The following is a 25704-nucleotide window of genomic DNA, read 5'->3' on the forward strand; positions in this document are numbered from 1 at the left end:
ACACTTAGGTCTATGATCTGCTTTCAGTCAACTTTTGTGAAGGTGTGAGGTCTGGCTCGAGATTACTTTGCAATGGACGTCCAGTTGTTCCAGCACCATCTGTAAAAGAGACCATCTTTGCTCCATTGTGTTGCGTTTGCTCCTTTGTCAAATGTCAGTCGACTGTATTTAAGGGGGTCTGTTTCTGGGCTCTACTCTGTGCCGTTGATCTTTTTGTCTATTTTTTTCACCAACACCATACTGTCTTAATTACTGTAGCTTTTATAGTGAGTCTTGAAGTCAGGCAGTGTCAGTCCTACAACGTTGTTCTTCTCTTTCAATATTGGGTTGACTATTCTGGGTCTTTTGTGTCTCCATGTAAACTTTGGAATCAATTTGTTGATGTCTACAAAGTAACTTGCTGGAATTTCGATTAAGATTGTACTGAATCAATGGATCAAGCTGGGAAGAACCAGTATATTAACAATGTTGAGTTTTCCTGTCCATGAACATGGGATATTGCTCCATTTACTTAATCCTCTTTGATTTCTTTTCAGCAAAGTTTTGTAGTTTTCCTCATATTAATCTTGTACATATTTTGCTAGATTTCTTTTTTTTTTTATTTATTTGACAGAGAGAAAGACAGCCAGAGAGGGAACACAAGCAGGGGGAGTGGGAGAGGGAGAAGCAGGCTTCCCGCGGAGCAGGGAGCGCGATGCGGGGCTCGATCCCAGGACCCTGGGATCATGACCTGAGCCAAAGGCAGACGCTTAACGACTGAGCCACCCAGGCGCCCCTGGATTTATTTCTAAGTATTTCTTTTGTGCATGTGCTAATGTAAATGGTATTTTGTTTTTAATTTCAAATTGCACCTATTTACTGTTGGTAGAGCAAAGTCACTGACTTTTGTATATTAGTTTTGTATCCTGCAACCTTGCTTATTTGTACCAGTTTTTGTTGTTGATGATTCTCTCAGATCTTCTATATAATCATGTCATCTGAGAACTAAGAGAGTTTTATTCCTTGCCACCCTTTATTTCCTCTTCTTGTCTTAATGCACAGCCAAGATTTCTGGTGCAATGTTGAAGGGAAATGGTGACACTGGACAACCTGACTTAAGACCAGAAGCATCTAGTTTCTCACCATGACGTGTGATATGGGATGTAGGTTTCTCTAGCTGTTCTTTACCAAGTTGAAGTAGTTCGCAGAGACTTATTATGAATTGGTGTCAGACTTAGTCAAATACTTGTTCTGCATCCATTGACATGATCATGCGGCTTTCTTCTTTAGCTTGTTGATATGATGTATTAGATTAACGGATTTTCAAATATAGAACCAGTCTTGCGTACCTGGAATAAATCTCAATTTGTCATGCTGTGTGATTCTTCTCACATGCTGTTGAATTCAAGTTGCTAATATTATGTTGAGGATTTTTGTATTTTATGTTCATGAGAGCTACTGGCCTATGGTTTTCTTTTTCTGTAATGTCTTCCTTTGGTTTTGGTATAAGGTAATGTTGGCCTCACAGAAGGAGTCAGAATGTTTTCTCTCTGCTTCTATTTTCTGAAAGAGATTATAAAGAATTGGAATAATTTCTTCCTTCAATGTTTGGTAGAATTCATAGTGAAACCATCAGGCCTGGTGCTTTATTTTTTAGAAATTTATTAATTATTGATTCAATTTCCTTAATAGACAAAAGGCCTATTCAGATTATCTAGTCCTCCATGTATGAGTTTTGGTCAATTGTATTTTTCAAGGAATTGGCTCATCTAAATCATCAAATTTATAGGCACAGACCCGTTCACAGTATAACTTTATTATCCTTTCAATGTCTATAGCGTCAGTAGTGATGACCCCTCTCTCATCTCTACTATTAGTAATTTGTATTTTCTTTTTTCCTTGGTTAGCCTGAGTAGAGGTATATCAATTTTATTGATCTTTTCAAAGAATCAGCTTTGGGTTTTGTTAATTTTCTCTACTGAGTTCCCGTTTTCAATTTCATTGATTTATGTTCTAATTTTTATGATTTCTTTTCTTATGATTTGGATTTATTTTGCTCTTCTTCTAGCTTCCTAAGGCAGAACCTTAGATTATTGATTTTAAATCTTAACCTCTTTTCTAATACATACATTTGATGCTACAAATGCACTGCTTTCACTACATCCCACAAATTTGGATAAGCTGTATTTCATTTTCATTTAGTTCAAAATATTTTTAAAATTTCTCAAGACTTATTCTTTGACTCATGTGTTATTTAGAAGTGTATTGTTTCGGGCGCCTGGGTGGCTCAGTTGGTTAAGCAACTGCCTTCGGCTCAGGTCATGATCCTGGAGTCCCGGGATCGAGTCCCGCATCGGGCTCCCTGCTCGGCAGGGAGTCTGCTTCGTCCTCTGACCCTATCCCCTCTCATGTGTTCTCTCTCTCTCATTCTCTCTCTCTCAAATAAATAAATAAAATCTTTAAAAAAAAAAAAAGTGTATTGTTTCATATCCAAGTGTTAAAGTAAAAAACAAATAGAGACCAGCCTTTAAAGTTCCCTGAGCAGACAAAGCCAGTTTAGTCATACAAACAAAAGGTGAAATTAGCTTATTTTGCAAGGCTAACTTACACTGGGTCATTCCTTGCTTATGCCTCTAAAAATCTGTTTCCCAAGGTTGATATGAGGTAACCACTAACCACTCCCATCATTTAAGAGAATTCTAATATCATAACCAATCACTGCAAAGAATAAAATCACTGTGTCCACACCACTTGAGCTGTTTTATAACAATATACCCCAGAGCCCCACTCCATGTTTTGGTTGGAATGCTTGGGTTTGCAAACTGTCTTGTTGATGTGTGCACAACAAACTTTTACTAATTATTACTTCAGTGATTCATTGGTTTTACTTCTGTTATTTCTGAACTTTGACACAAGTATTTTGGGATTTTCTAGCTATCTTTCTGTTACTGATTTCTAGTTAAATTCCATTGTGGTCCAAGGGTATACTTTGTATGATGTCTGTTCTTTTAAATTTGTTGAGGAGTATTTTATGGACCAGAATGTGGTCTACCATTGTAAATGTTCCATGTGAACTTGAGAAGAATGTGTGTTCTGCTCCTGTTGGAGAGAATATTCTATAAATGTCAATTAAATTCTGTTGATTGATGGTGCTGTTGAGTTGAACTATGTCCTTACCAATTCTCTGCCTGCTGGATCTGTCCATCTCTGAGAGAGGGGCACTGAAGTCTCCACCTGTGACAGTGGATTCATCCATTTCTCCTGGAAGCTCTCTCAGTTTTTCCCTTGTGTGTTGTGATGCTCTGTTGTTAGGTGCGTACACGTTAAGAACTATTATGTCTTCTTAGAGACTTGACCCCTTTATTGTTATGTAATAAATAGCCTTCTTTATCCCCGGTAACTCTCCTTGCTCTGAAGTCTGCTGTATCTGAAATTATCATTGCTACTCTGGCGTTCTTCTGACTAGTATTAGCATGGTCTATCTCTCTCCACCCCTTGACCTTTAACCTTTATGTGTCTATGTATTTTAAGTGGGTTTCTAGCAGACAACACATAGTTGGGTCTTATTTTTTTTAACCACTCTGAAGGTTTCTGTCTTGTAACTGGTATATTTGTACCACTGACATCTAAAGTGAACTGTGATAGAGTTGGAGTAAGATGCTCCCTATCAGTACCTTCTCCATCTGTTGCCTTTGTTTCCTGTGTCTTTTTCGTCTTTCCCTCTTTTTCTGTAGATTTCTCTGGTTTAATTGAGCATTTTATATGATTCCATTCTCTCTCCTCTATTATTAGCATGTCAACTGTGTATTATTTTAAAATTTTTTAGTGGTTGCCGTAGTTTGCAATACATATTTACCACCGATCCAAGTCCACTCTCAACGTTAGCACTGTATTCCTCCACAGAAGTGCAGGTTCCCTGCGACAGAGTCCCCAGCTCCTCTCTCCCATCCCTCCTGACGTCGCTGTTACTCATCTCACTTATCCATAAGCTACAGGCACCCACCATGTTGTTGCTATGGACACTCTGAACAAAAGTTATCTGTCAGATTAAGAATAACAGGAAATGAAATATTTTACCTTCATTTACTCCTTCTCTTAACTTTCTTTCTTAATGTACATCTAAGCATCTGATCTATATCAGGGGTGTTTCCAGGAGGGACTCAGAGGCTAACTTTTCCTCCCATGCCCTGTTCTCGTCTCCTCTGTAGTCTCTGCGCTCTTGTGAGACTCCTCCTTAAACAGAGGGTGAGCTTGGAGACTCTCTGCCATGACACCTGGTGTGATGATGGGCGCTGTGGCTGGGGGGAGGGACACCGTTGTACAGTCCGGTGACCGTGCCTCGCTCCTTCGGCCAGCATGAGCCCAGGCTGCAACCTTTTCACGTGCTCTCAGCACCACGGCCCCTCAAGCACGACAGCAAGGCCAGCGGAGGCTGATGCTGCCCACCTGCCTGCCCTAGGCCTGCTGGGCAGCTCTGGTGACATGGCTGTCCTCATGGGCATGCCTTTCAGGAAGAACGAAGGACTCTGGACAACTTCCAAACAGCCCTTTCCCTCTCCGCCTGCCAGAAGCACGAGGGGGTTTTTCTCTGATCTTCACCGTAACAGTATGGTGGGGCTCCTACAGCCAAAGTTCACCAAAGAGTGCGGGGGGGGGGGGGGGGCAGCTCTCTCAAGCCTCCAGCTTTGCACGCCCCTCCCAGCGGCTCCCACCTGCACCGGCTCCCGGAAGCTGTGGCTCTCAGGGTCTGCCTGCCTGTCCCTCCAGGGTGGCGGCAGCACCAGCCCTGTGGCCTCGCTTCTCTGAGGGATCGGAGGGACTCGCCCTGCTCCGTTTGCTCAGCACCATCCACGCTCTTCAGGTGTCGGACCAGAAACTCACGTCCCTTTCACCCCTCTTCATCCACACCTTCTGGGATTCCTCAAATTTCTAACTGGGTACTAAATTCAGGCTATTCATAAAAAGTTTATTCAAGCTTTTCATAAATTTGAGACTGTTTCTGCTGTAACTTAGGTGGAAGCATAAGGAGGAGGCAAGAAGAGCGGGGTTCCTGCTCCCGAGACCTGCCAGGCCTGCGCCCTGCACTTGTGCTGTGGGTGCTGATGACGCGTCCAGCTGCTGGTGTGCCCCCAGAAGCAGCACACACTCCTCGCACGACCACCACCACCGTCTCCACTCTCATCACCGGCAACACGGGGGCCCCTCGGAAGGTTTGCTGGAGGCAAAGGTACATCCCAAGTACAGCTCCAAAGAAACCCCGGGCTAGCGGGGTACGTTATGACTGATCTGAGCTAGCGGTAAAATGTGTTTGGAACCGGTGACTCGAAGGGAAAAGGTCAGCAGACCGGCTCTGTGCCTAAGCTCGAAGAACAGGCTCATGAGAGGCCTCACACCGTTCTGCTTCCAGCCCCACCTGGAGCGCGTGGGGTCTGAGCACCTACCCTCTGCTCCCTCTCACCCACAGCCCTGCTGCTGGAGAACACGGCCCGGGGCGTCCAGGGTCTGTTAACATCGTGGGGACAGTGGCCTCTGGCCTGTCTCTCGCCAGGTTTGCAAGGCTACTCAAAGCACGTTCCTCGGTGGGAAAGCCACGTGCTTGCGTTTAAAACTGTGCAAAGAATCCTCAGCAACACGGCCAATGAAAAATCATCCTGCTGGCTGGAATCCTGTTCCTGACATGGATGAAATCACTACTCAAGTAGCCGCTTAGGGAAGACTCTGCCTCTGCATTTCAGAAGAGGTGATCTGTCTCCTAAGTGAGCAAAGATAATGAATCTGAACAACCTGACATAATTAGCTGCCGTCCACAGTTATTACAACTTCAGTGACACCTCAAATTACTGGGATCTGGCTCAGGAGCCCACGTGCGGTCAGGGGACTCGTGTGCGAGCAGGTGCGGCAGGCGGACTGTGCGGAGACGCAGACACGAAGGCCGTGTTTTCAGGAGCTCAGAACGAACCTCCTCCGCGCAGCACGCGCGCCCCAGAAACGCGGGGCACTTTTCACTCCACCGCTAACGTCGGCTCATTTTAAAGACGCCCCCTCCCGCGCTGGTCTTCATTTTCTCCCATTTGACACAGACACAAGGCCCATCCTCGGCCCCCCCTCCCCGCACTGCGCTGTAGGAGAGCCAGGGTCCCCTGCCGGCCCGCCCTGGGAGCAGGAGGGGAGCGGGATGCCGGGCGGGGCGGGGTCTGGAGTCCTGGGCGGGCGGGGTCCGGGGAGGGGTCCCGGGCGGGGCGGGGGCGGGGTCCCGGGCGGGGCGGGAGCGGGTCTGAGGCGGGGCGGGGTCTGGAGTCCTGGGCGGGCGGGGTCTGGGGCGGGGTCCAGGGGCGGGGCGAGGGCGGGGTCCCGGTCAGGGCGGGGCAGGGTCCCTGGAGGGGCGGGGTCTCGGGTCCTGGGTGGGCGGGGTCCGGGCCGGGGTCCGGGGGCGGGGTCCCGGGCGGGCGGGGTCCCGGTCAGGAATGCCCCTGGAATCCAGAGGGCCTTGAGCACCAGGTTTGCATGGAAGGCCCCTGGTTAGTGGCTGAGACCCTCTCACAGGGACGCCGGGCGGGGGAGCCCAGAAAAGTCTTACCTTTAAAGTCAAACTGGTAGATGTTTTTTAAGGATTCATGAAGAAAATAAAAGCTTCCTAATGCCTGCAGAGCAAAAAGAGAAACCGAGTGAGAGACCAGCACTGGGGACAGTTTGAGAGCGGCTTTAAGGGAGGAACAAAATGCTCTTGTAGAAACGAGAGTTCACTCCTCAGGGCCTAATCACGGTCACTGGGATGAGACGTGAGCCACACCTGTCCCCACAGATAGGCCCTTCGCCCGACCGGGGCGCGCACTCCAGCGGTCTGCCCTGGGCTGTGGGCGGCGGGGTCCAGCGGGAAGGGCTCAGAGCCTGGCTCCGGCCTCGCCTAGGGCTGCACCCGCCGCCGAGGCTCCCAGCGGCTGCACTCCACGCCTGCCTTCTCTGCCCACCGCGTCCTCCTCCTCCTCACGGGGCTGCAAAACCACCGCCCACAGAGCCGCCAGGCCCCCGCCCCATCCACGGGCTGACGGTTCTGGGCATCGGGGTCCAGTCAGGAAAGGCAAAACTGCAGAGGCCAGACGAGGGGCGCGTGGTGACCACCAGAGGAGGGTTGCCTGGGACACCTGACACTAAAGCTACCTGCTGTTTATCTGAATTCAAACTTGGTGTTTTTTATGTGCCTGTGAACATATATATGGATATGTGTATTCCTGTGTGAGTGGGTGTAATGTGTGTGTGTGCGTATAACCATGCACATGTATTCACGTGCCTGTAATATCCATACGTGTGTGTCCGTGTATCTCTGTACGTGTGTGTCTGTGTATATGCGTGCGTGTATATGTACGTGTCCACGTGTATATATCTGTGTATGTATGTGTGTATGCGTGTGCATGTATGTACGTGTGTGCATGTAATATATGCACATGTTTGTCCATGTGTGTATATCTCTGTGTACGTGTCTGTATGTGTGCACATGCATGTGTGTATATGCGTCTGTGTATGTGTGTATGTATATACCCGTGTAGATATACATATGAATATCCATGTGTATGTGCGTGCATGTATGCGTTTGTCTCTGGTGTGTGTGCATGCATGTACATGTACATGCATACATGTGCACACACACTGTTTGAATGTGTATTCATGTACATACAGATATAGATATGTATGTGTCTATATACATATATTTTATTCTTTTGCTGAACCTGGTCACCCCCACAAGGGACCTGGGGAGACAGAGCTCCAGCAGCGGCTACTCCGTGGACATGAGCCTCTGACGGGCTGTGCTGCATCTGATTCAGGTGGAAAGGGCACTCCGAGAAAGTGTCAGTAAATAGATGTCGTGGCAAACCTTTACTACTGCCTTGTTAAGCATGATAAAGCCAATACAGTATTAAGAAGTTTATAATAAATAAATGGAAAACAAATTGCCAATGCAGGTATAGAAACTGTAATTCATGGAGTCAGAAAATCCATAATTAGCTCTAATGAATATTTAAAGTCAAAGTTCAAGCTAACTTTTTCAATGTTTAACCTACTCTATCGATATGGTTTAGGGCATGCATCTGTCACAGGACACGGCAATGTCCACAAAAAAGCACACCCAGGCCTGCGGACGGGAGCCCCGCGCTCACCGGGCCTTCTGACCACAGCACCTGTCAGCACTGTGCTCGTCACGTCTGAGAATATTGACTGCTTGCCTGTTTTACTAAAAACAATTAAAATACTTTTTACATATTTATAAACCTAACTGTCAAGGGTGGCAATTAATTCTCCATTAGTGAGATGCAATCCAGTCGATGCTGTTCTTTTGTCAGAGCAGCAAACGCAAGGTGGGAGCCTCAGATCCGCCCGCGTGGGGCTGGCCTCGAGGCGCAGCCGGACGGTGCGGGGTGGGGGTGGGGAGCCAGCGTCTCCCCCAGAGAGCCGAGCCCCCGGGGCTCTGCAGTGCGGGATGGGGGTGGACCAGGAACGGAGACCCCAGCTCCCGTGTTCAACGGAACGTGGCAAGTGATGTGTCTCTGAGACAGGGTATGGCCCGGCACTCCCGGTTGCCATCCACCTGGGCGTCTGCATGAACCGCTGCCCACAGTGGATGGAACCCACCCCCCCCGCCACGGCTCAGCAGCTGGCTCGGGGTGCAAATACTATAAAACCAGTTCTCAGCTCAACTGGACTCTGCTAAGGTGATGCATCTGGTCACTCATTTGCTTTCTGGAGTTGAACTCAGATGCCAGGAAGCCCCCCACCCCCCAAACACAGCTGACTCAGGGTGATGATGGGAGCAGACCACCCCTACACAGCCCCAGGGAAGACGTGTATTTGTCGAGTGCTCCCACTTCTCCTGCGGAGCTGCCCGCACTGGGCTGGGGGTGACCTGGGCCTGGGCAGAAGCCAACCAGGAAAGAACACAAAGTGACTCGTTAGAAAGGCCTCCATCAGTTTTTATTTGCAAGCAAATCAGAGGGCCAGTAATTTATCATCCCTGCAATTAGGTTAGCAGCCAAAGTACATATCATTAACCTGCAGGCCTGCTGCATCCGGCTCACTTTTCCACAAAACAAAGAACATTCCTAAGGCTCAAGTCAGAGTGACAGCAGTGAGAGGCTCTTGGGGACACATTCTTCTGCAGACACCACGGAAAAGCATCTCAAGTGTGACCCCAAGGGGTAGCGGGTGCCCCACGTCCTCATCAGTGTTGGCAGCTGCCTCCCGACAGCCCCTCCAGCAGTCACCAGGACCGGACCCAGGGCCGCCTCTCCCAGGGGACAGGGCTGGTGGGGGGGGGTGGGGGGCCCAGGAAGCCAGCTGCGGGGTCTGCACTGGGCAGGGGCATGCGGGCCGGGATTCTGGCACAGCAGAGCTTGGGAAGTCCTACCCGCCATGAAGGGCGGCTGCACTTCACAAATGCCACGCAGGCCTCAGTGAGCCCCTGCTCCTCCAAGATGGCATACTTTGCTGTCTCTACAAAGTGTCTTCTGCTTGTTATTATTATTATTTTTTTCCTGCTTGTTATTTTTTAAAAATAAAATAAATGGGGGCACCTGGGTGGCTCAGTCAGTTAAACATCTGCCTTCAGCTCAGGTCATGATCCCAGGGTCCTGGGATTGAGCCCCGCATCGGGCTCCCTGCTCAGTGGTGAGTCTGCTTCTCCCTCTGCCTCTGCCGCACCCCCTGCTTGTGCACACACTCTCTCTCTCTCAAATAAATAAATAAAATCTTAAAAAAAAATAAGTGGATCTAAGAACAGGAAAAAGAATTTCATGAGATATTGTCGATAATCTTCAAGTTTGCAACAAATCAGAACTTAGTTGTTCTAAGTTAGAACTAACAGACGTGAATGAATGAATGAGTGTGATGTAGCTCCTGGTCCGTGGCCCACTCTGTCCCGCGCGGGCAGACAGTGTGGAGGACGCGGGTGGGACGGCGGGGGCCTCACCCATGAGTATGTGGTGAGCACTGAGCAGGAGAAGCTGCCGGTAAGAAGGGAAGCTGCACACACGCCCCTGTCTGAGCTCGAGGCTTAGATGCCAGAGAGGTTTCACTTACGCAGCCCCCGAGACACGCATCGGGACAGGCAGTCGGCCACGAGTCCACTCTCTGGACCCTGTCCCCTCGTCCAGATCTGCAGCGACCCCTGAGCTCGGAGGACAGACGCGACGGGGAGACGGGTGTGTCCTACAAGTTCCCATATTCAGTGAGGGGACACGTGGCGCTCACCCTCCGAGAAGCGGGAGCCCTCCGGAGGTGTGCATATGAATGCAGCCAGACTTCCAGACACACTGATGAACTAACGCTTCACCACACGAAGGTGGGTCAATAAAATCTGAAATACTCCTATGATGCCGCACGATACAGCATGGAGAATAAATCACACCCCAAATCTAGATGGACTTCACAAGGCTGAGAAAGAGGAAGTTCCTAAAACTTCACTTGGCCAAGGTAACAAAAACCTAATCAAAAGGAGCTGAAATAAAAAAATGTGATGTTAAGATTATACCAAAAAAGGAATAAAATCATAAACATAAAATCCAGAGCAGTGGTTACCTGGGGGGTGGGGGTGGGGTTAGGGCAGGTGCACACAGGCACGACGGGGACACGGGGACTTGAGAGGAGTCTGCTATGCCCTGCGCCACTGGCCTCTCCCCGCAGGCAGCCGCCATCTTGAACGGTGGTGATCAAGGTCCGAAGCTCAGGGCTCTCGGCTTCTTCATCAATGCCACCTTACCTACTCTCTCCTCAGGAACTTGGTTTTTTTCCATTCAAAGTTCTGTTTTAGAGATGCTCCATATTCAGACATGTAACTTTAGCTCACTTTTAATGCTCCGTAACAATCTAATATATAAAAATCCTGCAATTTTTATCCATTCTCTACTGGAGATAAAGCCTGTCTCCAATGTTTTCACCATTACAACTGATGCTATGGTGAACATGCTTGCAGGGACAGACACACAAGGTGCACGTATGTATTAAACGTGCATATGCACGAGACTGAGCTTCTGGGTCACAGTGTCTGTGCATCTGCAGTGCAGGGGTCCTCAGCTCCCTGGCCAAAACCTGGTGTCAGCAGACTGTGGTCTTGGCCAGCTGGATCGTGAAACGACACACATCGCATGTCACTGTTGTTTTGATCTGCATTTTCATTATACCATCATAGTTGAGCCTCGCTTTTTTAAGACTATTGACAATTTAGATTTCTCCTGTGAACTCCTTATTCATATCTTCGATTTGTCTTTTTCTCATTTTACAAGATCTTTAATTTTTAAATATAATTTGATATTATCTCTTCATCTATTACTTGCATTACAAAGAATTTCTCCCTCTTTAGCTTATCTTTTTATGGCATCTTTCATTAAATGAAAAGTTTTTATTTTTAAAGTAGTCAAATTAATCAGGGCTCCTGGATGGCTCAAGTCAGTTTCAGCATCCGACTCTTAATTTCGGCTCATGTCATGATCTCAGGGGTCACGAGACCGAGACCCCCCTTGGGCTCTGTGCTGAGTGTGGAGCTTGCTTGAGGTTCTCTCTCCCTCTCCCTATGCCCCTCCCCCTATTCTCCCTCAAAAAAAAAATCAAATTAATCATTAATCAATACATTCCTTTACGCTTTATGCCTTTATGTCTTATTTAGAAATAGTTCCCTAACTTGACTCCACAGTGACATTCTCTATATTCTCATGTAAAAGCAGTAACAGTGTATTTCACCCATTTAAGATTTTAGGGTAACAGAGACTTGTTAGTGGGTGTGGCACAAGGTAGAATCTAGAGCTATCTCATTCTCTGTGGAAACCGACTGGTCTCCCCATGATTGTCATCGTCACTCTCATATTCCATCTGTGCACCGATGTGGGGGTCTGTTCATGAGTTCTTGATTCTGCCCAACTGATCTATTTCTAGTAACAATTTTTTCCTATTTTAGCTTTATAATAAGTCTTGATATTTACTAATGAAGTGCCTCATTTTATTTTTCCTCACAAGTACTTTTGTTATGTGGGGCCCTTTGTATTTCCATATGACACTTCAGAATAGCTGCTGGATTACACCCAGAACATCCTGCTGGGGTTTGGATGACAGAGACTGGAGGCGGAGGGGACATTTTTAGGATATTCAGCTTTCCTTCCCATAAACATGATACATCTTTAACCATATATTTGAGATCTTTTAAAATGTTTTCTAATAAAGTTCCATAATTTTCTCCGTAAAAGTCTTGAAAATCTTTTGTTAGATTTACCCTTAGTTATCTTTCAGTTTCTGTTGCTTTTAGAAAATGTAATTTTTGAAACTACCCTTGGTTTAGAACCATTTGCTGCCGGTGAATAGCAATGCTATTAGCTGTTGTATATTAATCTTTTATTCAGCAACAATGCTCAGTTTCCTTTCCGTTCCAACAATCACGGATTCTCTCTGATGATTTGTGAGCAAGGACTATTTGTTCAGGTTCGTTTCTTCCTCACAATCTTTACCTTTTCTCTCCTTGTTTGTTCTGTCTTGTTGCAACGCCAGGTGTTTTGGCTCCACGTGGAACGACAGGGCCTGGTTCTGAGGACACGGCTTGTGGGGAGGGCAGCCGCGGACGTGCCTGAAACGTGACCTTCTGATCGACGTGAAGCAGGGTAAGTAAAAACAGTGAGGTCAAAGATGACCCAAGCCTTGGTGAAAGAAACTGGAGCAGGCAGTTTTTCCAAGAGGAGTGGGCTCTGGTGGGAAACCAGTAACCGGGATGAAACTGCCGCATGGACGTGCCTGTGGGGTGTCCACATGGGGACGCCCCACAGGCAGAAGGCTGGCGGGTCTGAGGTTCAGGGTCAACATCTGAGTAGGAAGGGACATTTGAGCTGTCTGTGAAGGTCGATACCAGCAGCAGTGGGAACGCCGAGGGAGGGCGTCTCATCTGAGGGCTGAGCCCTGGGGCACTGCGTCAACATGGCACCTCGGCCAAGAGAGAAGCGCTGGCCAGGACGGAGTGAGAGATGAGCGCAGGGCGTTTCTGGTCTAAGTGGTGAATCACTTTCAGAGATTTTCCCTGCATTCCTGGCATCCACCTGGCAGGCCCATGATGCGTGTTTTCACACGTTGTTGGAGTCTGCTCCTGATACTGTGTTTAGCAGTTTTAGTTCCCAACCTTGTCTCTGTTCTCGGCACCCCAGGGAAATGATTCTCTGCCAAGTCTTCAGTAGCTCTCCACTCACAAATGCAGAGGACACTTTTCACGACCCCTGCATTCTCAGCAGCAGAGATCACCTGCCCTTCCCTCCTCCTTTAGTTCCAGGTTTCAATACTAGGGTCCGCCCCTCTGGGCACTCGTCCTCCTCCTCCAGGTGACGGCACATGGCGTCTGCTTGGGGTCCCCGTGAAGCCTTCTCCCTCCTCCCCTTTGTGGGGGCCTCACCCCTCCCATCTTCCAGCGGGCAGCTCCCACATGCACAGCACTGGGCCTCCCCTCGAAGGCCGGCCTCGGGGTCAGGGGCGGACTCCCACGTGGACTTCTCATGTGGAGCCCAGTCTCTCCCGACTTGGGACAGTAATGTACCACTCACCCTCCTGCCCCCTGGAAACTGAGGGTCGCTCTGGATCCTCCAGCTGCTTCCCCGCCACCATGTCTCTCCCGCACACATCCTTTCTGTCCGTGAAATCCACACGCTACCTTCAACCCTGCACTTCCCTCCATTCTCACAGCCCCACGCTGCTGCGGCCCCCTCAGACTCTTCACCTGGCGCCGGGTGGCCTTTTAAGACTAGAATCTGACCCCATCACTCTGCTCCTCGGTCACAGCCAGCACATGGGTCCCCCCCGGCCCGCTCCTGCGCGTTTCCAGGCCCCACCCCAGATCACCCAGCCCCGGCCACACCGGCACTCACGCCCGGAAAAGGCTGAGTTCTGCCATCGTCAGGGCCTTTACCTGCTTTGCCATCCCCATTTCAGCTTCTCACACACGACCCTCTACCACTGCAGGTCCCCAAGGAAAGGCTGCCTCCTTTGAGCAGCCCTCCCTGACTGCTCAAGCAGAGCCCTGGTGACCCCAGCACACACCCACCCTGTCGCAGGGCTGCTCATTCTGCCTGCTTGCTTGTTTCCTTCCCAGGAGGGGTGGGAAGCTCCTGGTTGGTGTTCTCGTCACCCGAGTCCCCAGCTCAACACCTGGCGCACACCAGCAACCCAACAACACCTGGTTAAGGACAGGGATGCAGAGATGCACCTGCAGGACTGACTGCTGAGCAGTTCAAGACCCAACACACAGGACTGTTTACTCTGGTTTCAAAGGACAACCTAACGCATCGCTTCCACTGCCTCCAAGAAGCTGAGCAAGGCTGCAAAAAATCACACAGTTTTTATCAACAAGGCGAACAGCTCTTTCACGAGCAAGCCCGTGCTCCTGGTTTTACAACAATTTAAGAGATTGGGTAATAAATCAAGGCAAAGCTACTATAACAGTCATTAGATTATAAACAATAATAAATGAAACAAAGCTTTTGTTTAAATCAACGTACAGCTTCACTGATCTCTTCCTGTATAATAAACTGGTGGACAGCCGCTCTAATTGGGTGGGGGGCATCACTGCCCACGTCCTCCAGCCTCACCCAGGAGGGCAGCACGTGGGAACGGCTGCACTTAGCACGTCACTGTCACGAGTGCTGTCCTCTCTCAAAGCGGCTTTGTAACCCTCTGAAATGAGAGCTGACTTTGTAACCCTCTGAAATGAGAGCTGACTTACGTACAAAGTCCTGACTTTCCAATTTCAGCTCCTGGGGCTAAACATGAAATGACGGCACAAAGGTGTCCCCCCGTCTGACCCTCACTGCAAGCCCCTCTCCAGGCTGGCTGCCCGCTCGAGAGATGCACGGATAATTTCATCTTGTCTGCCGTCCAACAGCCAGCATTAGAAGTTAATTAAATTGGTTGTCCATTGTGTTCATCTACTTACGGAGGTAACGATATTCTGCTCCTGAATTAAAGAGCGTTTTATAAAGCTTGCACCATGGGAGCTGGCATGCTGAGCACTGGGTGCTGAGCCCTGTCACAGCCCCTGCCGGGAGTGTCCCCAATTAGGCCGTCCAGGGAGGGGCCGGGTGGAGCACAAGTCATCCTGACAGGAGGCTAAATGCTTTGCGCTGTTAATATCTCGTGTGGCTATGATAAATCCCCCCCGATTAATACGCCTGTTGGCCTTTCCTACGACCACCGCGAGGAGCTAGTGCAACGTGACGAGACGGGCCGCCTGGAGGGCGCGGGGTGAGGGCGCGGAAGGCACAGCGAGGGTAATGCCCGAGCCCTGCATGCAGGGGACACTTGGCAGCGCAGCTGACGGGGGAGGCAAGGCAGCGGCCCTTGAGCGGACTCAGGCGTCCACTCGGGCACCCAGTCCCTGCACGGACGGCGCCTTCTCTGCCGCACGGTCTTGGGCGACCAAAAGGTCCCGAGGACTGAATGGCCTGAAGCGTGGGGGACAGTGACGGTGCTTCACACAAAGGGCCAGCTTCTGACCACAGAGGCTCCGTCCCCAGGAAGCCCTGGCACAGTGGTGCAAGCATGGGGAGGCACCCCAGGGCAAGGCCAGGGTGTCCGCCAGGGAGCCGGGGCAGGGCAGGCGCCTGAGATGGGGTCTCTGCAGAGAAGGTGTCCAGCTTGCAATGGCTGGACTCCACGGCAGACATGAGAAGACAGCTGGACGCTCGGATCTGCAGTCCAGGACAGAGGTTGGGGAGCAGATGTAAATGGGGGTGCATGACATGTGGACGGCCGACGCCACAGATGCTGAGCTTGCCAAGGAGGGACTAGACCAGAGCAAAGGACAGGGCCGACGACTGGACCCAGGACCACCATTAGGGAGGGACTGGGAGCAGGTGAAAGAGTCAACACAGAGACTGCCAAGTGGGGGTCAGTGAGGACAAGGAGAAGTTGTGGAGACGTGGAGGTCAGCGGGGACCCAGGGATCAGGGGGGACATGGGGTGGTCAGTGGGACACGGTGTGGCACAGAGTGGTCAGTGTGGGGACCAGGGGCAGGTGGTATCTCGGAGGGGAGAGGGGAGGAGGGAGCACGGGGACCGACCCCCCGCCTCCACACTCAGAGGTCAGAGGTGATGTGCGCTGCCATATCGAACGGTCAACATGGAAGAAATTCTGGCTCTCGAGGCTCCTCACACGTGAGAGACGGGCAGCCCCACCCCTGAGCCGTGGAGCGGCAGCGTCCCAGGAAGGTAGAGGTGCCTGAGAACGGCTGGAGGCTGCAGGAGATGTGGAAAAGCCCATGTCCTGCTTTTCCTCCCTGCCGCCTGCACCCGATGGGCCGTGGTGCTGGGGACGTGCCGCCCACTTCGGATGCGCGCAGAGTGCTCCGAGGACGCTGCCAGGCCAGGCTCCTACAGGCCCAGCACACTCAGACCTTCCTTTCCAAAAGGGAAATCCTACTGACTCTCCCGATGGAACAGGTTTCACAAGCTAATTACCCACAACAGGCGGGAAAGGGCAGTCGACTCCTCGTGCCGTCTTACTTGGGGGGAAGGGAGGCGGGCAGAGAAGCCCGCGTGCATGATGGAGCCGCCACCGTGAGCCGTCCCCGCGATGGCAGCGAGCACCCCAGGGCACATTTTAATTCACTCACCTCTGTATTTCTCTCTCAAAATGAGATTTGTTTGCAACATAGATACACTTTTTGATAATATTTTGCAAACTGAAAGTTTCAATAACGAGCAAAGAAAAACACCAGTCTTAAAATAACCAGCTTTAATTACAAAATTTATCAAGTCATTTTTTTCATGTCTAAGTGATTAGAAATATAAATCAATAAACTTTTATGCCAATTAAATTATGTGGAGCATTTACATCATAATCAAAACAGCTCTGACTTTTATCTTTTCTCTTCAAAAATCATTAGCTTTTCAATTACAATTTTACCCTTACAGCGTTCTGGAGAAATCGGTTATGTGCATTATGGATAGAGGATAATTAAAGTCAAATGCACTTTAAGAGTCAAACGCAAGCTGTTTACAAAATACCTTCTGCCATTAGGGAAGCTTGGGGCATATAAAATGCTACTGAAAGACTTAATTGATTTTTAAATTTCAATTATATTGCGAATGCCATCTACTTCTGTTCCAAATAATTTAACTCAGTCCCTGTTGCACAGAAATGCTGAACAGCTGTTGCATTCTGCAAAAGGTATGCCTTCCCACCAGGCCGAGATTTGGAGCCTCGCAGACCTCGTCATTTTTACTGTTTTCCACGTCACGAAGCCCTGGGAATGCGGACTGGCGGGGACTGGCAGGGACTGGCACAGCGCCGGCCAAGTGCCGACCCCTTCCCTTCCGTGTGCCCCGTGCTCGCGTGGGTCTCTGTCTCCCCACCACTGCTCTGGCCTCCGTCCTGCAAGCCTGGACGCTTCTCCGTCTGCATGAAGATCCTCCAGGACTCGCCGCCTCCTGTGTGGGTCTGCCGGCAACACATCCTTTATGGCTCCGTTTGAACCCACATGCGCACGGCCCCAATTCCCGGCAGGCATGTCCACTGGACGCAGAAGTCCACGGCCCCCGGGGCCGCTGTGTCTGCTGTCTGCTTAACTGCGGTCTTTCTCAGTGCTGCACCTCCTTCCCCATCACAGCTTGTAAATGTCCTGCGCGTCTCTGGTCGTGCTCAGAGTTACTCTCGTCTCTCTGGCTCATCAGGACTCTTGAATCTGTGTGCTGAGGTCTTGCACACATTGGAAAATTGTCATTTATTATCTCATCAAAAATGACTTCTTAAAACAAACAAGAGTTCTGGTTCATGTCTCAGCTTCGTCCTCGGGCTCCGACCTCACGTGCATCAGGCCTTGCTCCCCATCCTTTCGTCTCCGCGGCTTGTTGCAGTGTTTCCTTCTGGCTTGTGTGTGCGGTTCATACGTCAGTAGAGCCTCAGTTCACCCTTCTGTAAAATGGGGCTAACTACCCAATTCTTTGCACATGAAGGTCACGAGGGATAATAGAACCCTGTGTCTGTCAGAGAAACCACTCGAACATGTAGCTCTCCTGCTGTGTCCCCTCCCCAGATGAGGGTCCGTCAGCTCTCAGAACACCTTTCTTAAGTGTTAAAACCCAGCATTTACCTGATCGCCCTCTACATCGATATGCGCAGCCCTGATGGTCACCCCGCCTTCTTCCGAGTCCTCTCCTGGGTGAGCAGGTCCTGGGGCTGCAGCATGGTGCTCCCACCTGGCGACGGCCTCCTCATGGTCTGGGGGCCCCCGTCAGTCACGGGGCCGCTGCACACGTGACATGGGAAGATAATCGTGCTTCCCAGGGTCGCTCAGAGCACCCAGGACGAGGCTCTAACAGTTCGATGGTAACGATCGTTCCTGTTAGGCGATGCCTCGACTGTTTCCTCTTACCCCGGTACACGAGGTGCGGACGGCTTCAAACGTGCCCAGGCTGACCCTAGGGGGAAAGGCACAGTCGGGATGGGCGTGCCAGCCACGGGAGGCTTTCTGCTCCCACGGCAGAGAGGCCGAAGCCTCACTGTTCAAACACCGCTCAGTCCCCTCCCTGGGTGAGTCGGACGCCCCTCTGCTGGCCAGGCAGAGGCCACGGCACGCCAAGAGCCCTAAGTGAGCACCCGCCACCATGCGCTCCCGCGGCCCCACCAGGAAGAGGCAGGTGAAGGAGCCAGATCCAGCGTGCCCCGCATTTCACATCGCGGGGCGGCCAGCTGGCCACTCAGACTTCCCACAATCTGAAAGACAGGCCTCGTCTCCCTCTCTCTCTTCTGAGGCCAAATCACGGAGGCCCTTACGGGAAAAGCTCTTCCCCACCAATGGCCTTGATATGAATCACGCCTGTGGACAAAGCCCACGGAGCAGTGGCGCCCAGCCTGGCCCCTGCGTGCACCCCCCACCACGGGCGCTGCAGCCTGACCACCGGAAGAGCTGCGTCACTTCCCTGAGACAGGAAGGGAGAGACCCGGGTATCCCCAGGACAGTCAGACTGACGGCAGCTGTGGCGTCCAGGGTCTCCTCCACAAAAACAGGGACATGCTGGCACGTGCGTCTGCTGTGGGGAGACTCCGCACCAGGAAAAACCGACGGCTGGGCACACACCTGCTGGAACCCTCTAGAAGGCCAGTGGGACGTGAGTCCCACACCGCCAGTGTGAGGCCCCTCCCTGCATGGGCCTCCTCAGTGACCACAGACCCACAGCGTCCGGCGGTCCAGGGTCACTGAGCTGCGCTGGCGGGAACAACAGCCGGCCAGGAGGGCCTGGCACGCACACAGCGTGGTGGGCGAGTCTGACGCACGGGGCGGGCCAGCAGGGGACACGGGGGCCCCGTGGCCCAGGGCTGGCAGAAGACAGATTGGAGAGGAGCAGGGTTTCTCCGGGAAGGATTTGGGAGCCTGGGGACTTGCCAATGCAGGTCCAGAGACACAGCAGGGCTCAGGGGCCAGGGCCGGAGAGGCTGCGGGGCAGCAGGCACCGCTGGGACAGAAACAGGGGAGCAAGAGCACAAGCACTGGGCTGTGCGGACGGGAAGGGGGGCATGGTGCTCAGGGACACGGAGGGCAGGCCTTCCTGCGTGGAAACCAGCCACGTGTGCAGAGTGTGACTGGAGCCACGTGTGGTCCGCAGCATGCGGCCGGCCACGTCGGGAACCACGTGCAGGGTGGTGCGTAGGTGATTGATTTTATCGCTCAGCAGGGAATGACCTGACCGGGCGCAGCATGCGGCCGGCCACGTCAGGAACCACGCCTGACCGGGCGCGGGGCAGGCACGGAGAGCCAGGCCCAGTGACTGAGGAAAGGGCCCTGTGCACGGCACGCCTGCTCGCAGCAGGCGAGGAGGCTGCACAAGGCTGCTCTAGAAGGCCAGGACCCTAACTTCCCTGTCCTGATCGTCTCGAGTGCCCAAGGCCCACGCTCCTGCCTGGGAACTCCAGGTGCCAGCCAGTGGGCCGGGCCACACCCCCCACGCTCATCCATCTCCTGTCACGGCCACAACACTCTGCCTGAAGCCCGCCAGCATCTGAGAGCAGCCGGCTGTCACTGTCACCCTGCTTCCAAGGAAAAGGCTGAGCCGGACCGAGCACGGCCATCTGTCCCCAGGAATGTCCTCCGTGGGAATCGCTACTTCTACTTTATACAACAGAGGTCACCGAGGCTCCCTCTCATGCTCCGTGAAGATGTGCTGGCAGGTCTAAAAGCACAAGGTTAGGAAAAAATGCAGGTCCGTTTCCCTGCACATGAACCTGCAAGGGCAGCAGACGGGAGCACCTTGGGAGCGTGGTGCCCACTCTCCTGCTCGCCCAGGACCACGTACTCTGGGCCATCTTGCATCTCAGCCTCCCTGGCTATCACCAGGGAGATCATGGTCAGGTTTGCAGAACGATCCGAGCAAAGAGCAGGTGCCCAGTGAGTCTTGGTGGGGCTGCATCTGAGCACAGCTGTTTTCAAAGGAGAACGGGAATCACAAGGGACACGGACCACGGAGCTACTGAACAATGAGTAAAATGGACACCACGCTTTCAAGTCTCAGGGAAGAGAAATGGCAGGTCCTCCGAAGACTGGGTACAGATCCGCGTTCCACTCGAGGAGAAACACCAGCATGTTTTCATTTTCCCGATCGTGTTATAATTCAATCTCCAGCCGCCATTTAAAATAAAGCCATTATGGACAGTGATCAAGAATTTCATCATTCCCTGCTGAGCGATAAAATCAATCACCTACGTTTTTATTATGTCAGCCCCACAGAGTAAGACGGTTTGAGGTGAAAAGATCCAATGCACTGTGATAGGAGCCAGAAGCATGCCGTGGGTGCCCATGTGCCCCACCCACAGCCTGGGCACACTCTCGGGCAGGCTCTGCCCGGTGTTGGCAGGAGAAGCTGAAGGGGAACTCAAGAGAGGCGGAAATGTAAGTCCCGTGTCACTCTGTCTAAAGAAGGGCCCGGCCACACGTAAGCCTGGGATTTGCCTTTGGAATTTTTCAGGAGTGAAGTGAGGTGTGGCCCAGCCCCCCACCTCCTGCTCCCGGCATACGGCCGCCCCAAAGGGCCCACCGACGCCAGTGCCTTAGAAAAACTGAATAATTTTGTTTGATGTTACCTAGAAACAAGGAAAAATAACAAATACTTACAAAAGTTACACCTGAAAAATCTGCACTCAAACTTCTGTTCAATGTACTTAGCAAAAAGGTCAACGCTCAGAATTTGCTGGATAAATAAATGTTGGTAAGGCGGATGAATCACCGGAGAATTGGTGCATGGCAGCGAATGAATAACCTGCGGACGCTTCCCAAACCCCATTATTTCCCCTTTTCCAAGAGCCCGAGATTCATGTCCCCGCATGCCGCCAGTTCATTACCGAGAAATGCCATCCCTCTTCCGGCTCTCGCTGGGCGGCACTCGGCCCCTCGAGGACCCTTAATGTTTAATTCCCCATCATCCGCTCCACTGAACAGCTTAATCTCTGCTTGTGTGATCAATACTATATCAGTGTAAATTAAAATGACAATTTTAAAGTAATTAAGCCTGTTAATGCTCGATTCAAATGTCATTATTTGCACAAGGGATTGAGGAGAAATTACATGGTGTCCACGGCGACAGGAAGACCGCTGTGCCTCCTCGCTCCTGTTGCGTGGGGACTGGAGGCTTTAGCAAAGCAGATTACCTCTGCCTCGCCCTGCCAGGGCACCTATCCAATTTCTAAAGAGGATAACGCAATTTGATAAATTTAATTCCAGCTACAAACTCAGTTACTGGGATAACACATGAAAACGGGGAGACTCTGAATGAGGCTCACATTTCTAAAAATACAGTCAGCTCCGGAAGGAGTACAATAGTTATGGTCTGATTCGATTTGTTCTCTCTCTTTCGAAAACCCTTTAAATAATTATGGTGGCTGGAAGAACAGCCACCATTGATTAAATAGACCAGCTCTAACCCGAGAGGGGCTGTGGCTCAGTCACGGCGGCTCACCGTGGAAACGCCTGCCATCGTGAGCCAGAGATGCGCACGGTCACATCGTTGCATCACCGGGTCTCATAAAGCAGATCAGACAGCTCCACCGCCCAACGAAACCTGGGCCTCGCCCAGCACCGGCAGGTCTGGCCCCAGCTGGGAAAGCTGAACCCGCATTTGTGTTCCGAGCCGCGGGGCTGGGCGGGGACGAAGAGAAAGAAGACGAAACCTAGTCATCTGTGGATCGCCTGGACCCTTCACTGAGGCGCCGGCGCCGGGACACGGGGCTGCCAGGCTGTGGGACCAATGCTCCGGCCCAGGCACTTCTCCACCTGATCCTGTGCAGCGGGGCACGCGCTGTGGACGGTCTGCACCCCAGCACTCGCGGGCCCAGGGGACAGCTGCAACGGCAGGACCTCATCCATTAGAGGCGCAATAAAAATTGACAAGCCAACGTTAATTTCAAGATGAAGAGCAAAGTGTAACAATTTCCGTTTGAAAGATGTTTCAGCGCTGTGCGGCCAACCCTTCAGGGTTTTCTCGGACCACCGGAGACTTGGGTCCCTGCAGAGGGTGGCCAGAGGGGGCAGGACAGCCGTCCCACGGGTTGGGGCTCTGCCTACCCGCCTTCTACTGACGCGTTTTGGGTGCTTCACTTGTCCAGACTTCGTGTCTCCTGCCGGGCAGGGTGGTGTGCAGTTGCAGGATTGCACCTCGTCACATGCACGTGGAAAAGGCCTTATCCGCTACCCGCCTCCCGCGTGGAGCCACGTCCACACACCGGAGGCCCTGCCAGCAGATCGTGGGGCCGACTGCACCTCTGGGCGCTGGAGACACAAACACCCGGAGTATGAACGATTTCCCATGTTCACAGACGAGACACTAGGTAAGAATTAACGATGCATGAACGACTAATCACAACATGGAGGAGAACAGTGAACAAAAATGAGGCATACGATGATTTGATTTTAAGGCAAATGTGGTAAGGAAATAACATGGTTATGACATTCTTCCTTTCCAACGAGGAAAACCATTACACACAACGCAAGAAACCCCAAATCTCAATGCTACTTTTCTTTGTGATAATTAAAAATCAGATCTCCTGAAAGGTTACAAATACAAAATAGAGGAGGAAATGTGGAATAAGCTGACTTTTCAAAGGGTATTTTCACGCACCTCAGAGGCAGTTTTCCTGCATTCTAGAGGCACGTGTCCCCTCAAGATGTGAGCGATTCGGGAGGATGTGTCCCGGGTGACAGGAAACCGGGTCTGCTTCGTCAGCCTTTTTTGAAAACATTGGAAAATCCACAAGGAACACTGCGTCATGGCTAAGCCCAGCTGAGGGGCCTGGTGCTCAAGGGGCCCATCGTGGGGATCCGCGGGAGGCCGCGTGGCCCTGGGGTGCTGCGGGCACTCGGCGCCTGGGCTGCTGGGCCCTTGAGCAGCAGCAGCCTGCGAGCGACGGCCCCCGCCTCATGGCAGAGGACGTGGGACCCCCACGCCGACACATCCGTCAACACAGCAAACAGGAAGCAGCACGGTGTGGACAGGAGCAAGTCTAATAAATCCAAAAAGGATGCGATCCGAACACATCACCTGCCGGGCACATTCTCTGCTGACGCGGGAAACCCGCAGCCACCGTGTGTTTGCACATGTGGGCAGCAGGATTCACCAACGGGACCAGCAGACGGGCCGACAATGCCACCAGGGGCCACCACCTCCTGGGACCCGGTGCCGAGGACACCAGCCGTCAGGGGCCAAATGCACTTATGCTCGAGCAGCCAGGCACGAGACGCCCGCAACCCCTCTCGGGAAAACCTGCCTCTCGCCCCCCTCAGGACAGGACAGCGACTGGCGCCCCGCCGACCCTGCCCTGAACCGTCAACCCAGAGGGCTGGTCCGGACCTCCATCAGCCTGAGCATAACGCATCGGCGCCACCCGCTGGGAAGGCCTCGCCAGGTGCTGCAGGGCAGAGTCGTGCCCGCCTCGGAGCGCAGGGCAGTCAAGCCCCTTTCTCCTCCCTGGGCCCCGCGACTCCTCCGGAGCGTGACTCTCATGCACTCTGGGCTTCTGGGAAAACCCGTGTGCAGGATGTTGCTCTCGTCCCCGCTGGGGCAGTGAACACGGACCTGCAGGGAGGCCACGGCCGGCGCGAGCAGAGGCAAGGGCACCGAGGAGCCCACGGACCTGCCGGAGAGGAAGCTGCTCCCGGGCTCCCGGAGTGAAACGTCGCTCGAGGCCAAGTGAGCGGGACAAGCCAGACTGTGAATCACCCGTGACTATTTTGTTATGTTCACTGCTTCACTGATTTTCTGTCAAAAAATGCTAACAAGCAGAAGAGTCCTTAAGAGCTTTACAATTTTTCAGTTTGTTCACCAATACATTTCGAGCGGCGTATTTGTTTCCTGGGCCGCGTGTGACACGGCCCTCGATCACGCCTGTCTGCGCCTGATGGATCGGCCGGCCACGAGGCGCCTGCTCCGGATTCCCACCGGGGAAAGCCAGGCATGCACGGAGGAACGGGCTGCTTGCATGGGCGGGTACCCCCAGGCTCATGCTGCCTGGGCCCTGCGGGGAGCCAGACACACTGGCCACCCGCTCAGATCTGACCCAGCCGCTCGGAGGCCCTTCATCAGGGAATCACGTGCAGTCCTGCTGTGACACCCGGCATGTGCAGGCATTTTAAAAGGGGGGCAGCCCGGATGGCGAGGATGCACGAGGCCAGGGCAGCTGTGTGACCAGCCTGTGGGGGTGGAGGGAGCCCCCCCCACGGGCGCTTCTTCCCTGTCCCTTCCCACACCCCGCCCCCAAGCAGACCCCGTGCCCGCTGCTCACAGGGAGAAGGCCACTGCAGGTGGCCGTGTCTGCACACAGACCCACACGTGACTGCCCTCTGAACAGAGTGGGCCACCCGTATCCCCGAGCACCCAGCCCAGCCATGAGTCCAGATCCCAGACGTGGGGGGCGCTCTCACAGACACCCTGCTACACTGGCCCACCTGCCGGCGCCGCTCTCCTTCAGGTACCCTAAGGAGAGCCGCTCTCCGTACCAGCAGAGCAAGGCTGCTGGCCAGAAGGTGTGGCGCCCAGACACACGGGGCGAGGACAAGGCCACAGCTGGGACCATGCACTCAGACCGGGACGCACGAATGCAGGAATGTGGCCCGCGGAGATGTACACCGTGTGCCCAGCTGGGCCGTGAGGGACACCTGCAGCACATGGCGCAGCCCCCAGGCCCAAAATTCATGGTCAGGAAGGGCGGACAGACACAGAACAAGATGGCGGCAACGCAGGAGTGGGGGGGATGGAGGAAGGGGCTCCACGGAGAGCCAGGGGTCTAGCTCACTCAAGACGGGAAGCGATGTGTGTCTGTAACCGGCACACGGCACATCTGTGAGCTGATGGCCAGCTGTGAGCTGGAAGACTGCACCTGCCTGCCTCAAGTACCCAGAAGGGGACTGATGTCACCCTTCCATTCACAGTCAATACGGCTTTATTTAACCTCAAGAACACCTTTTCAATTTCATACTGATAGTATCTGCACAGCGTGTATATGAACCAGGCGGTAATTCACCCTCTGCTGCTGCCTCTCCTGGAATGTTCTGTTCCTTAATCGTAAGACCCGAGGAGTATCTGCCCGTAGCCTTCATGTGAAGTCAGCTTGTGATGCAGACATTTCCCTTTCCAGCTAAACCCTCTGATGTCCGGCCACCCGGCCATCCACCGCCTGGCCAGACTTCGTGATGGTGTTATCAGTGCGCGGCTGGCGTTCACAAAATGGCACAGGTC

The 25704-nt window shown here is 52.4% G+C and overlaps 1 protein-coding gene across 1 annotated transcript in view; it reads right to left on the reverse strand.

Moving 5' to 3' along the window:
* The window catches only part of INPP5A (inositol polyphosphate-5-phosphatase A), a 167131-nt gene that overhangs the window by 52576 nt on the left and 88851 nt on the right, over nucleotides 1–25704 (reverse strand). Inside the window, exon 5 of the mRNA XM_081822987.1 lies at nucleotides 6557–6620. Within this exon, the coding sequence (XP_081679113.1) occupies nucleotides 6557–6620 (64 nt within the window). The remainder of the gene's footprint in view (nucleotides 1–6556; nucleotides 6621–25704) is intronic.

The sequence above is a fragment of the Leptonychotes weddellii genome, chromosome 6 (genome assembly GCF_054177405.1).
Source record: "Leptonychotes weddellii isolate Sample4059 chromosome 6, ASM5417740v2, whole genome shotgun sequence".
NCBI lineage: Eukaryota > Metazoa > Chordata > Mammalia > Carnivora > Phocidae > Leptonychotes > Leptonychotes weddellii.